Source organism: Rutidosis leptorrhynchoides, chromosome 8, assembly GCF_046630445.1.
Source record: "Rutidosis leptorrhynchoides isolate AG116_Rl617_1_P2 chromosome 8, CSIRO_AGI_Rlap_v1, whole genome shotgun sequence".
Classification (NCBI taxonomy): domain Eukaryota; kingdom Viridiplantae; phylum Streptophyta; class Magnoliopsida; order Asterales; family Asteraceae; genus Rutidosis; species Rutidosis leptorrhynchoides.
Window position 1 is genome coordinate 256,072,774 of NC_092340.1, and position 14,260 is coordinate 256,087,033.

At 30.6% G+C, this 14,260-nt stretch overlaps 1 protein-coding gene across 1 annotated transcript; it reads left to right on the forward strand.

The window, feature by feature from the left end:
* The first annotated feature begins 503 nt into the window (after positions 1–503).
* LOC139864131 (uncharacterized) lies at positions 504–1,208 on the forward strand. The gene has a single exon (XM_071852718.1). The coding sequence runs from the start codon at positions 504–506 to the stop codon at positions 1,206–1,208; it is 705 nt and encodes a 234-aa protein (XP_071708819.1).
* Positions 1,209–14,260: the final 13,052 nt, after the last annotated feature.

Below are 14,260 nucleotides of genomic sequence, written 5' to 3' on the forward strand. Positions count from 1 at the left end.
GGAGCAAAGGGTCATAGTTCGACTGGAACTAAATCTCAATCTTCGAATGCAACCACTTCATCCAGAAACACTGATAGAAGGCAAGTAACTTCCAAATCGAATTCTGTGAAATCCAGTGAAGTTTTGGAGTATGGGAAGAGGTTGGGCCTGAGATGGCATGAGGGTAACAACTCAGGAAAATCACAGTAATTAGGTAATGTATCATAATTCGAACAATTCTGTTTTAAATAAAGATTGTCTCATTGAATATTAGAGGATTCGGGAAAAAAGGTGTGTTTGGATGGGTAAAGAACTTATGTAAAGTTGAAAAACCTGATATATTGGCTCTCTAGGAAACCAAAAGTAAAACTGTCAATGATTATTGGATCTCAAAGTTATAGTGGTCAGATGATTTAAGGTATAAACAAAAGGAGGCAATTAGATTCACAGGAGGTATTTTGTTAATTTGGGACCCCTGTAACTTTGTGGTTGATTCCTCGATTTGTGATGAATTCTTCATTGCAATGAAAGGAAAATGGGCACATTCGCAGCAAGAATCAATAATTATAGATGCGTACGGACCCCATGACGATGCGGGTAAGATACGTATGTGGAGCTCACTTGAAAATTTAATGAGAAATATTGAATTGAATTGGTTATTGTGTGGGGACTTCGATGAAGTTAGAGATGTAGAAGAAAGATTTAATAGCAACTTTTGTCTAACTCGTGCAACTAGGTTCAACAACTTCATCACGAACAACGGGTTGATCGAAATTTTGTTAGGTGGCAGAAAGTTCACACGTGTATGTGACAATGGGTTTAAGTTGAGCAAGTTAGATAGATTTCTAGCGTCAGAAAATTTTTTAAACCTTTGGAGTGACTTATCGACTATTGTGCTTAAAAGAAAATTCTCGGATCGTTGCCCCATTGCACTTAGAGATAGTGTCATAGACTTCAGGCCGAAACCTTTTCACTTTTTTGATGAGTGGTTAGACAATGTTAAAGCGGTTCAATTGATTCAAAATGTGTGGGGTCAAGAGTTACATGCATATAGAATGGATTGCGTGTTTCGGAATAAACTTAAAAGAGTGAAAGCCGCCTTAAAAGATTGGAATAAATCGACCTTCGATAATATGGATCAGGTTATTGCTGATCTTAAAGCAAAAGTGAATGTATGGGAAAGTTTGGCAGAGTCGAGAACTTTAAGAGATGAAGAAAGATTGGAGTGAATGGAAAGAAGGAAAACGTGGTTAGATAAAGAAAGAACAAAAGCAAATATGCTTAGGCAAAAGGCAAGAATTAAGTGGATACTCGAAGGTGATGAAAACTCCAATTATTTTCATAATGTTATTCGTCGAAGGTATAACAAGAACAACATCCGAGGGCTCGTGATTAATGGTGTTTGGAATGAAAATGTCAACGATATAAAAGAAGCAATTTACAACCACTATAGCCATCTGTTTAATATTACTTCAAGAAATCGGCCATCCATGTGTGACTTACACTACCTGATCATATCAGATGGTCAAAAGGTGGAACTTAAATGTCAGTTTTTTGAAAATGAAATATGGGAAGCATTAAAATCATGTGCCAACAATAAAGCACCGGGAACGGATGGTTTTAATATTCGCTTTTTCAAGAAGTGTTGGGATACCATAAAAGATGATCTTATGTCGGCAATTCATTGGTTTTGGGATAAGAGAGAAATTTTGAAGGGTTGTAACGCCTCCTTTATTACGTTAATTCTGAAAAGTAAAGATCCTCTCGGGTTAAATGACTACCCACCTATAAGCCTTATTGGAAGTTTTTACAAAATCTTCTCAAAGGTTTTATCCAATAGGCTTCGTAGGGTAATTCCAAGTGTTATAGGGGTTGAGCAAAGTGCATTTTTGAAAGGGCTTTTATTTTAGATGGCGTTCTCATTGCAAATGAAACCATGGATTTCATCAAACGTAGTCGTAAAAAAGGGCTCATATTTAAGGTAGATTTCGACAAGGCGTTTGACTCGTTGAATTGGGAGTTTCTTTTGGAAGTTATGAGAAGTATGGGATTCGGGGAAAAATAGTGCAAATGGATAATGGCTTGTCTCAATTCGGCCTCAATTTCAATCTTAGTTAATGGGTCACCTACAAACGAATTCACAATGAGAAGTGGGGTAAGACAAGGTGACTCATTATCGTCGTTCCTTTTCATTCTTGCGGTAGAGGGCCTCAATATTTTAGCGAAAACGGCAATAGAAAATAATCTTTTTAAAGGGATAGAAGTTGGGAAAGATAGAATAATTGTCTCGCATCTTCAATATGCGGACGACACGATGTTTTTTGGCGAATGGAGCTATGATAATATTAGAAGTCTCATGATCTTTCTTAAATGATTTGAGATGACCTTGGTGAAATGCCTCGTTCATATCAATTATAAACATTACATAATAATTGATTTCATTGCGAGGTATTTGACCTCGATATGATACATTTTACAAACATTGCATTCGTTTTTAAAAGACAAACTTTCATTACATCAAAAGTTGACGGCATGCATACCATTTCATAATATATCCAACTATAATTGACTTAATAATAATCTTGATGAACTCAATGACTCGAATGCAACATCTTTTAAAATATGTCATGAATGACTCCAAGTAATATCTCTAGAATGAGCTAATGCACAGCGGAAGATTTCTTTCATACCTGAGAATAAACATGCTTTAAAGTGTCAACCAAAAGGTTGGTGAGTTCATAAGTTTATCGTAAATAATAAAATTCATCATTTTGATAGACCACAAGATTCAAATACAGTACACCTATCTCGTGTATGAAACCACTTTTCATAATGCTTAGCAGAGTAGGTTCGTATCCTTTTCTCCTCGTAGGTTGCCTCGCGATTTTTAAATAATCGTGCACATATCTCATGCACAAAACTAATACACATAACCTGTGTATAAAAATCATTCTCTCGATACATAACATTCACTTTGCTTTCATAGCTTGGTTTGGTAACCGACATTAACATATAATGCGCATAAATAATATCCCCAACACGGAACATCTCGTCTGTATAATATATAAACTTCGAAGTACTAAACACCACGCCCACTAGCCCTTCCGTCAAGTGAAAATTCTTGGTGGGGGTGTTAAACCCTGTAGCTACCTTTAGGATTCGCTTGAATTAGGGCCACACCAGATTCTAATTCTTAGGTTACCAAGCAATAATAATCAGGGAAAAATATATTCATCAATTGGTGGCAATTATCTTGTCCACATAATTCAATAATAATCCACAGAACTTCTGTCTGCATAATAATTCATTCGAAGAATGTTTTGCTTGTGTCTATCTCGTCAAACATTTATAAAAGCATTTCATATATTCGCAGTTCAAAAATATATTTTAAAAGCATTTAATAAAGCAGTTGTAAAAACAGCGCATGTATTCTCAGTCCCAAATATGTAAAGAGTAAAAGCAAATCAAATGAACTCACAATACTGTATTTTGTAGTAAAAATACATATGACGATATTGAACAATGCAGGGTTGGCCTTGGATTCATGAACCTATATCAGGTGTATATATATGTTAATACATATAATCGTAATCAAACAAATTTATATATTATATCTTAAATTATATATCTTATATATTTAATTTGTATATATTTAAAATAGTTAATATTTATATAGTTTAATATTATATTAAAAATCAATAATTTGTTATATGTAAATATTTATATAAATAATCTTAATATATATAATTTTATTTAATATTATGGTAGTTGTAAAAATATACTCTTATATAGAAAATATTTATTTGTTATAATAATATTGTTAATATAAAAGTAGTAGTAATAATAATAATAATAATAATAATAATAATAATAATAATAATAATAAGAATAATAATAATAATAATAATAATAATAATAATAATAATAATAATAATAATAATAATAATAATAATAATAATAATAATAATAATAATAATAATAATAATATTGATACTAATAATAATCTAAATGATAATTTTAATAATAATATAAATTTTGATAAAAATGATAATAATAATAATAATAACTATAATAACTATAATAATGATAATTTTACTAATAATGATAATAAAATGATATTAATACTAATAATACTTATTTTAATAATAATAATGATATTAATGATAATAATAATTAATTGTATGATGATAGTAATAATACTAATTAACTTAACAATAATAATAATAATCAAAATTGTAACTATAATCATAATAAAAATAATAAATGATAATTAATACTTATAATAATAATAATAATAATAATAATAATAATAATAATAATAATAATAATAATAATAATAATAATAATAATAATAATAATAATAATAATAATAATAATAATAATAATAATAATAATAATAATAATAATAATAATAATAATAATAATAATAATAATAATAATAATAATAATAATAATGATGATGATAATAATAATAAGAATAAAAATAATTATAGAATACAACCTTTAAAGAACTAAGCATTTAAAAAGAAACGACACTGCCCCGACTCGAACCCAAGACCTCTTGTTCCCCAACAACACCCTTAACCCTTCCACTGCTACTTACTTTTCTGTCTTAATGCCTAATTTAATTTATATAACCCGACTGGTCTCAGTTTCTTTCGGCCCAAAAACGGAGAACATGAGTCCATCAAGCAATAACCTATCAGCCCACTGAGTGAAAGAGTGATTCTGGCCCAACATCGATTTTTCAAGCCCAACAAGTGATTAATGGCCCAGCAGAAAAATTCGTGGCTTTTCTTTTTGATCTGGTAACACGAATTGCGAATGGTAGGAATATAAAAAAAATAGTGCGGTAGTAATATAACTTCAACACCACCACGTCATCTTTCCATTAGCATTATTAATTCCCTAATTATCATTGCTCACCCATCTCCATTATAATTAAATTGTTCGGTAGAAATAGAAAAGAAACAGGAAAGTGGCAGCTTGGTTTTGTTTCTCTTTCGGACAGAAACAGTAATTCGAAAACAGAAGGGTTGAGATGGTGGTTTGATCGAAGAAGAAGAAGAAGAATGAAGAGGAGAGTGTGGTTTACAATCAACAAGAGGAGAGAGAGAGAGAGAGAGGGGCATATAGAGAGAGAAAGAGAAGGGTGTTGTAGGTTTTCTCTTCGTTTGAAGTAACAGAAGTGGGTTTAGTGATTTAAAATCGAAACGATAATAAGGTGTTGGACGATGGTGGTGGTTGATGGTGAGTAATAGGGTGGTCATGGAGATGAGTGAAAGAGGGTTTCATAAAAAAATAATAATGGAGATCCGGTGGTGTTAATCGGTATGAACACCACGGTATTGATGATGATGATGGGTGTTGTTTTAAACAGAAGCAAACATAAATAATTATAAGCAGGTGGAAAACGAAACATAAATAAATGGATTAAGATTGCTTGTTTTGGCATTCGAGTTACAACGATAGACGAGTAGTGGTATAAGTTTTCTTGAGTTGGATGTGGGTGTTAAATATGAAGGTGGTGATGAACAGTGGTGGATTTCATAAAGGTGGTTCTTGGTTTGGGTTTGTACCAAAGAAACAAAGATGATGGTAGGATGGTTGTTCAGCGATGATGGGGGTTCAAGATCTCGGTTCATCAACAACCAATGGTTTTTAAAGTTCGAATAGTAGCAAGACTCGTATGGCACTCGGTGAGGTTTTTCGTTGTCTTTAACAGCAACCCGTTCGAGTAAGTTTAAGTAGGTGATAGTTCAAAAAGGTGAGGAGTTGGTGATCAAATATGAGGGTGGTTACTCTTGTACATGTGGTGTGTGATTTGTGGTGTGGTGTGGTGTGTTTGAATATGGGTTATAAATTTCGCATTTACCAGATAGAAACCAAGGATAAGAGTAATACTTTGATAGAGTGTATATTATATAGATATATGTAAATGATTCAAGGGAATCAAATACAAAACAAACACAGTAATGCATAAATTTAAAATTAAATTGTAATCAATCAATATCAATACAGTGAAGTAGCCTATCAATTGGCATTTACTTACCGACAGTTTTCACATACCAGATTTCGAGCTCCGTTGTTAAATCAGTGGTGGATAAAAGTTATTTAGAAAAATCCCATATTTTTAAATTAACTATATTTATTTATTATGGTTATTATGGTATAAAATTTGCTCATTAATTATGAAATAAAAATTACATTAATTATTCACTCCCAACCCCAAGTAAAATATAAAAAGTTTTAAAATTTAACAAATAGCTCCTAAATACATTTTTACTAAGTCTATAATTTATAAAACCCATTTTCGGATCACCGTTTATTTTAAAATCACATAAGTTCATTTCTAACCTGATTAATAACTATCAAAATGACAAACGAGTGCTACGAGCATTTATTAAATAAATTATATATATATATATATATATATATATATATATATATATATATATATATATATATATATATTATATATATAGATTTATATTCACTATACTTTATATATATATATATATATATATATATATATATATATATATATATATATATATATATATATATATATATATATATATATATATATATATATATATAGATTTATAGTAATATCATATATTATTTTATTTACACAAATGAATTAAATCATATAAGTTTCTATTTCAAATTTATATATATATTTAAATAAATATGTATTTATTTACAGATAGTGGTTCGTGAATCGTCGGGAATAGTCGAAGGTCAAATGAATTCATAACATAGTTCATAATTTTTGAGACTCAACCTTACAGACTTTGCTTATCGTGTCGAAATCATATAAAGATTAAGTTTAAATTTGGTCGAAAATTTCCGGGTCGTCACAGTACCTACCCGTTAAAGAAATTTCGTCCCGAAATTTGATTGGAATCGTCATGGCTGACAATAAGTATGTTTTCATGACGCATACGAGCTGAAAATTAAAGTTTTGTCATCATTGAGTAATATGGATAAAAAAATTCGCTTAAGTGAAGAGTACGAGTGAAGCTATCACAAAAGAATGAAATGTGAAAAGTAAAGTTTCGTCATATCTCTTGACGTAGATGTGGTTGATTTCCGGAGTTCAAGGGATTTAAAAGAAAATCTTCGTAATAAGATTTGGTTCTTAAGGAAATTAGAATCCTTCTTGGTTAAATGCGATGAACTGTTTCGATTGCTCTGTCGGATATTTCACTATAAATCTACTCCCTTTGTTTCCTTTATATTTTGGAGTTCCATCCTTTTGTTTTCTCTTTCCGACTTTAAGTCAAGCGAATAATGGTCCAGATTTCATAGATATGAAATTCAAAATGAATATAGTTAATGTTCCAAGAGAGAAATTGTAATAGTACGATCTTGATTGGTTAAATTACCAGAATTCAAGAGAAAAGATAGAACTATCAAGAAAATATGTTTTTGATATGTTTATAGATTAGATAGAATGCAAAAGTCGTGTTACATGAACATGATGACGTTATGGTCTGTGAATCATCACGTTTCATTAGAAACTCAGCATGACTTACTATAATATAATCACGTTGATCAAGTGTCATTATATTATACTAACTCATGCTTCAGTTTCCAACGCTACTTCAAAAACATTCATATTTTAAACTCGAAGATTTACAGAATATAGAAACTAAACAGTTTCCTTTATGATGTAACACTGATAGTGCGAAGGGATAAATGATTTCAGATAAGAATAGTTATAAAAATATCTTCTGAAATATCGAGGATATTTATAATGAAAGATACTATGATATCTTAGAATTTCAAATATCGATGGATGATGAAGAAGATTTGTCCGTAAAGGTTTAGAGTCAGAAGTAAGGTTGAAATGACCCGTCAAAGTACACTTGACGACCATCGTTATCTTGGTCCCACAGCTTGATCATAACTCTATATGAATTTGATAAATAACCTTGCATTCTTTATTTAAAAATGATTTCCTATAAAGGAAACCTACCAAGATATGTAAGTTTAGAAAAACCATACATTATTACTTAATCAAAAGTTGACCAAAACAAGTCAACAACATCCACTATTAAATGTATCAAAATAGAATGCAAGTTAATGTTTAACAAAAGCTGCCATCATAAATATGCAGACTCTCTAAGCACATCGGAAGCAATCAATCATGAACCTGAGAAAACATGCGAGTAACTGTCAAAAAAAAATGTTGAGTGAATTATAGGTTTAATATTGCAAACAATATTTAAATTAAACCATAAAAATTTATGTTTGAAAACATAAAAACTCCTTTTTGGACCACAAAATTATATGCTAGAAAACATATAAAAACATTATTCCATTTTCCGTGAGCCACCTGGTAACCACTTAACCATTTATTTACCCTGGCCAAACACAATAAATAATATACACCGAACATGTGTATCTTCAACTAAATACGAAGTACTAAACATTCCGATTATAAATTGCTAGCACGACTAGCTCAAAATGGGGTTGTCAAACCCGATAGATCTATCCATAGGATTCGCATTCACCAGTAGAAACCAGTGATTACAGTTACTAGACTAGGGAATATTTTTGTTCAACGCACAATGAATAATTTAAACCAACCTCCACTTGTGTCCAAAATATAAAATAAATTGCGTGTATTCTCATCCCAAAAGATTTAAATAGAAAAATGGGACTATAACTCACCTTGAAGCAAACGAAGTAACCACACAAATATGCGAACAGCAAATGAAGTAAAGTGATCAGGAATGATCACAACGCCGACCTATAAATAAAGCAGGTCGATATAAATAATTAACTTATGTCAAGTCTTAGTATGATAGCTATTGTACAGGTTGCAAGTAGTCATAGAACAATACTCAACATGCATCGGTTTGATCAAAAAAGCGTACGGACACACACTTTCTATTTTTAGAAAGTTTCTATTTTTAGCAGGTTTCTATTTTTGGAAAGTTTCTATTTTAGGAAAGTTTCTATTTTAGGAAAGTTTCTATTTTTGAAAAGTTTCCAAATTTAGAAAGTTTCCATATTTAGAAAGTTTCTATTTTTAGAAAGTTTTTAAGTTAGGAAAGTTTCCTTAATTAGAAAGTCAACAAAAGTCAGCTGAAAGTCAAAGTCAACCGAAAGACAACTCAAAAGTCAACCTTGGTCAAACATAGTCAACATGAATTTCAAAAGTATAAGTTATAATAATAGTATAAGTTATAATGTTATTTAAAGTCATATGTATAATTATGTCATATCATAAGTTTAATTAAATTAAATTGAATTTTTAAAGTTAACATAAGTTTAAATGATATAATTAATATAACATAAGTATTTAATTTAATTAATTAAATATTAGTTATAACATAAGTATTATTAATTAATAATAATTTTTAATCATATCATAAGTATTATTAATTAATAAGGAATTATTAATCATATCATAAGTATTTAATTATAATTATTAAACCATTTAATAATTAAATTATAATTAAATAATAACTAAGCCTTATAATAATTAAATAATTAATTAATCTTTATTATAAGTCTTATTATAATAATTTCATAACATAAGTTTAATACTTATCATAAGTATTTTCATTAATAATAAAAGTATTATTAATCATAAGTTTAATTAAATTAAATGTTTAATTAAATCATAAGTAATTATTAAATGATATAATAAATATATATATCATAAGTCTTAAATTAAAATAATTACTTTTTATATCATAATTAATTTAATAATAATGAAAATCATTATTTATATCATAAGTCTTAATAAATAACCATAAGTTTTAATTAAAAGTTCTTCGGGTCATAACTTGAGCCCCTGGTGTCGGTTTTCGGCGAGTCTTATATATATATCCGCCTAACCAACCCACCTGACACATTAGTGCACTCAAGAAAATCCCAAGAACAGCAACCAAGTCGTGACCAACAGCCCTTAATCAACTTGGAGCTTTAATCCGTTCAAAATCATGTTTTAGTCATAACGGGTGATCCGTGGCTCGGATTTCGATGACCCGAACATGAAAGTTCATCCCATTATCAATCCTAACACACTAGTACACCCTAAAGACTCCAAAAGTGGTCACAAACTTGGACCAAACCTGGAACAATTCGTTTTCACATTTTAATTCCAACAAAACACCATTTTAATCATAACTAGAGCTCCGGGAATCGAAATGACATGAATCCGGAGTCTAAAATTAATATATTGATGAGAGGAACTCATATAGACACTTTAATTTCACTTTTATATCAGTCAAGTTTACAGAAATGATCAAACAAGCTGCTGTCCCAAAATAATCAAACCAAAATCATGCTATAACAAGTGTTTCTATGCATACAATCAACAATACAACAACATACAATCATCATTCTATCATAATAACATATAAAAATAGTAAAATTAAAGAAAAATCAAAAAGTTAGGGTTAGGGTTTATACCCTAATCAAGAATCGAATGATATGAGTGTGTAGAGATCGAAGAGAGGAATCCGGTTGTGTAAATAATTTGATGATCCAAGCTATAATTTTGATGAAGATGATGATGTATTTTGATGGTGGTGGCGATGGCCTAGGCTAGGGAGAAAGAAAGAGATGGAGAAAATTAAAAATGAAATGAGATAGGTTAAGGGAAATTGAAAAGTGTAAGTATTATCCCAAAATGAAGCAAAATGTGGATATACCCCCTTCCCCTTGAATGGTTTGGCCAAAAACTGAATGGTGTGGGCCCCACATAGCCCACAATGATATTTGATAAATTTCTTGTGGCCTGAACGCCCGATCGAAGCCCGAAACGAGAAAACGCTACTACGCGATTGAAAATTCGGAGAGATAACAAATACGCGAAGAAAAATATATATAAATACTATATATAAACATATGATATTAAAATATCATATTTAAAATAATTAGGACTTAAAAATCCTAAAAGCTTGACCGTTGGTTTGAAAAGCGAAAAGATTCGCCGGATAGAAATCCGCGAATCGTAGAAACGTATAACTTAAAATATGAATACAAATATTCACATAGCACATAATAATTAATATATTATTACAAAAATAATAATAACATAGGTCATAGAAATGACGTGGCATGAATAACAGTTAACGGTCGTTAAATAATTAACGGTAAAACATAACGGAAAAAGTAGGGTCGTTACAAAGGTATTCGTTAATAACTTCAGCATATACTGAATCATTTAGATTCTTTGAAGGCAGGTTTAGTCTTTGTGATTTATCCACAGCCTCCTTCAAGATTTGCTAAATCCGTTTTCCAGTTCTAACTTTTCTGAACTTTGCCAACATACTATTCTTTATCATCAAACTTTCGACGGTTAAAGTTGTTTACGGTTTTCTACAGTTTCTGCTGCTTCATTCAGCTTTTTCAAAATTTGGAGTATTGATTCGTAGACTGGGTACTTTTCAGAATTTCAGAATGGAAAATCGTAGTTCTAAGAGATATTTGTTATATGTACACATATACAGTAGATGTAGAAACACTGTGAGATTCAAAATACTGACTGCTGATTCTCGGTAATTGGTATGGAAATTCTCGTTGCAATATGCGGATTAGTATATGATAGGATTTTTAATGAACAAATATAATGGTTTTTCGGAGAGACTTAAATCAATGAGTAATGAAGTTGCTGGTAAGTTTACTACTAATGTGGTAGAATATAAACGGTTTCCCGGTAACAATAATAATGGCAAACGTATATATCAAAGTTATAATAAGATTGATTCGAACGAAAAGTCGAAGTTGACTTATTGGAGCTGTGACAAAACTGGCTATTTTGAAAAGAAATTGTGTTGTTATTTTCGAAAATAACAATGTCAAATGAGCTAACTCAGATACGTATTAAACGTTTACTTAGGTTCCGTGAATTTTCAGGTGCATAACTATATTCATCAATCTTTTCTTCTGTAGATGAAGTGCGGTTGGTTCATCCCCTCGATTGAGGTGTTTTCAAGAATTATGAAAGGTTTGAACGCAGATTGTAATCGTCAAGATACAAATAAGGTTTAAGATGAAATCAAGTGGCAAACTTGAAGAAATGTTTAGTTTCATATGTTATAATCAATATTTTAATTCATTTTAACTGTCCAATATTATTAGTCCACAGTTAGTAGTCCATAATTAGTAGTTCAATAATTCATATATAGTTTAATATATAATATTCGAATTAATTAATACATGTCGTGACCCATTATATACATGTCTCAGACTCCGTCACAACTCAAAGTATATATATTATTTAGAATCAACCTCAACCCTATATAGCTAACTCGATCATTACCTCATATAGAGTGTGTATGGTCATTCCAAATAATATATATAGATGCGTCGATATGATATGTCAAAACATTGTATATGTGTCCCTACGATATTTAAAGTGCATAAAATAAATAACATAAATTAAATGACGATAAATAAAATTGTGAGAATTAAAATTGCGATAAATAAATTATGATAAATAAATTGTGATAAATAAAATATAATAAGGAATTAACAGTTAGCTAGGAACAGTTAGCTAGGATTTTGTTAGCGTGGATTCTTAACAAAATTTCTCATAGTTAATTTGTTTGTTTCTAACAAATTTTATTTTGTCAAATGTTTTCCTCATTATGCCACTTGTTGGATTCTGATAAGTCAAAATCCAAATATGAAATTGAATGAAAATGGTTATTCTGTGGTGAACGGATTCATATATCTATGGATGTAAGTAGGATAGTAATTGACTGTCGATTCAGGTTTGAAGAATGTACAGTGTAACTTACTAATGTGAAAACTAAATATTTCTCGGGTATTACCTACCCGTTAAAATATTTTCACCATTAATAGTTTGTACAAAAGAACTTTTAATTACAATCTTTATGAAAATATAATAAACATATATATTTTCTTCAGATGTAATCATGGATTTAATGAGTTAATATAGTATTAAACTCATTTGATTTACCGTTAGAATAAGAATATATAATCTCTAAAACATTAGAGATTACATAATCACCATGTCGAACGAAGATAAATGATGTAGAACATCATGTAGATTGATAATTATGCTTGAGGTATAGATTGTGATGTTGAGGCGTGTGATGCGAATGTTGTTGTTGGTGGTACTACTAGTACTGGTGATGTTGCTGAAGCTGGTAAGTTTTGCACCGTATTCTCCAAATTGATTACTGGAGCGTGAAGCTCGTTCACTTCTTCCATTATTCCGGGATGATTGTCGGTCAGAACGAGTGGATGAATAAGGTTTAGAATTGTGGATAGAATATAATCATGACGAGCTACCCTGGAAATGAGGCTGAAAATGGTGTTTCGAATAGGTTCGCCTGTAAGTGCTTCAGGTTCTTCGCCAAGAGGGAAATGTGGTGGATGAAAGGGATCACCTTCTTCTTGTCTCCAATGATTTAGTAGACTACGAACCCATCAGATGAATTGGGGATGGCTGATTGGTTGATTCATTCTGGTGACGCTGCTTCCGGAGCTTGGGTAAACATCCATGTCGGAATAGCTGTCGGATTTCGAAGAACTTGAGCTAGTGGCGAGTTCCATTTCGTACGATTGAGTAAAGGATTTTTCGATATGAAATGATTTCCGGCTATCGGATGGTATTCTAATTACATAGAATATATATATATATATATATATAGAACAAAAGATTTCGTAGAATACGGAGGAATTTACGGAATATGTCAGGCAAAGTTTACAGTAATAGATACGCTAAGATATGAATTTTGTCTATACACTATTCATGCAATCAATGCAGTAAGATGTGTCTAGACTAAGAATGATAAGCAGGTAATTTTTCTAAGGATGATAAGCAGCTGATTTTCGACTAGAAATGATAAGCAAAACTTTTGACATGCAGACACGGTCGAAGTCCAGACTCACTAATGCATCTTAACAACTATCAGTTAGAGACACTAATGCAAGACCTGGTTCGCTAAGACCACCGCTCTGATACCAACTGAAATGCCCCGTTTGAAATGTCCCGTTCTTATTGATTAAAAACGTTCCATATTAATTGATTTCGTTGCGAGGTTTTGACCTCTATATGAGACGTTTTTCAAAGACTGCATTCATTTTTAAAACAAACCATAACCTTTATTTTATAAATAAAGGTTTAAAAGCTTTATGTAGATTATCAAATAATGATAATCTAAAATATCCTGTTTACACACGACCATTACATAATGGTTTACAATACAAATATGTTACATCGAAATCAGTTTCTTGAATGCAGTTTTTACACAATATCATACAAACATGGACTCCAAATCTT

Bases quoted from the DNA above. Each gene is read 5' to 3' on its own strand.
- LOC139864131 (XM_071852718.1), top strand. From the start codon at position 504: ATGAAAGGAAAATGGGCACATTCGCAGCAAGAATCAATAATTATAGAT.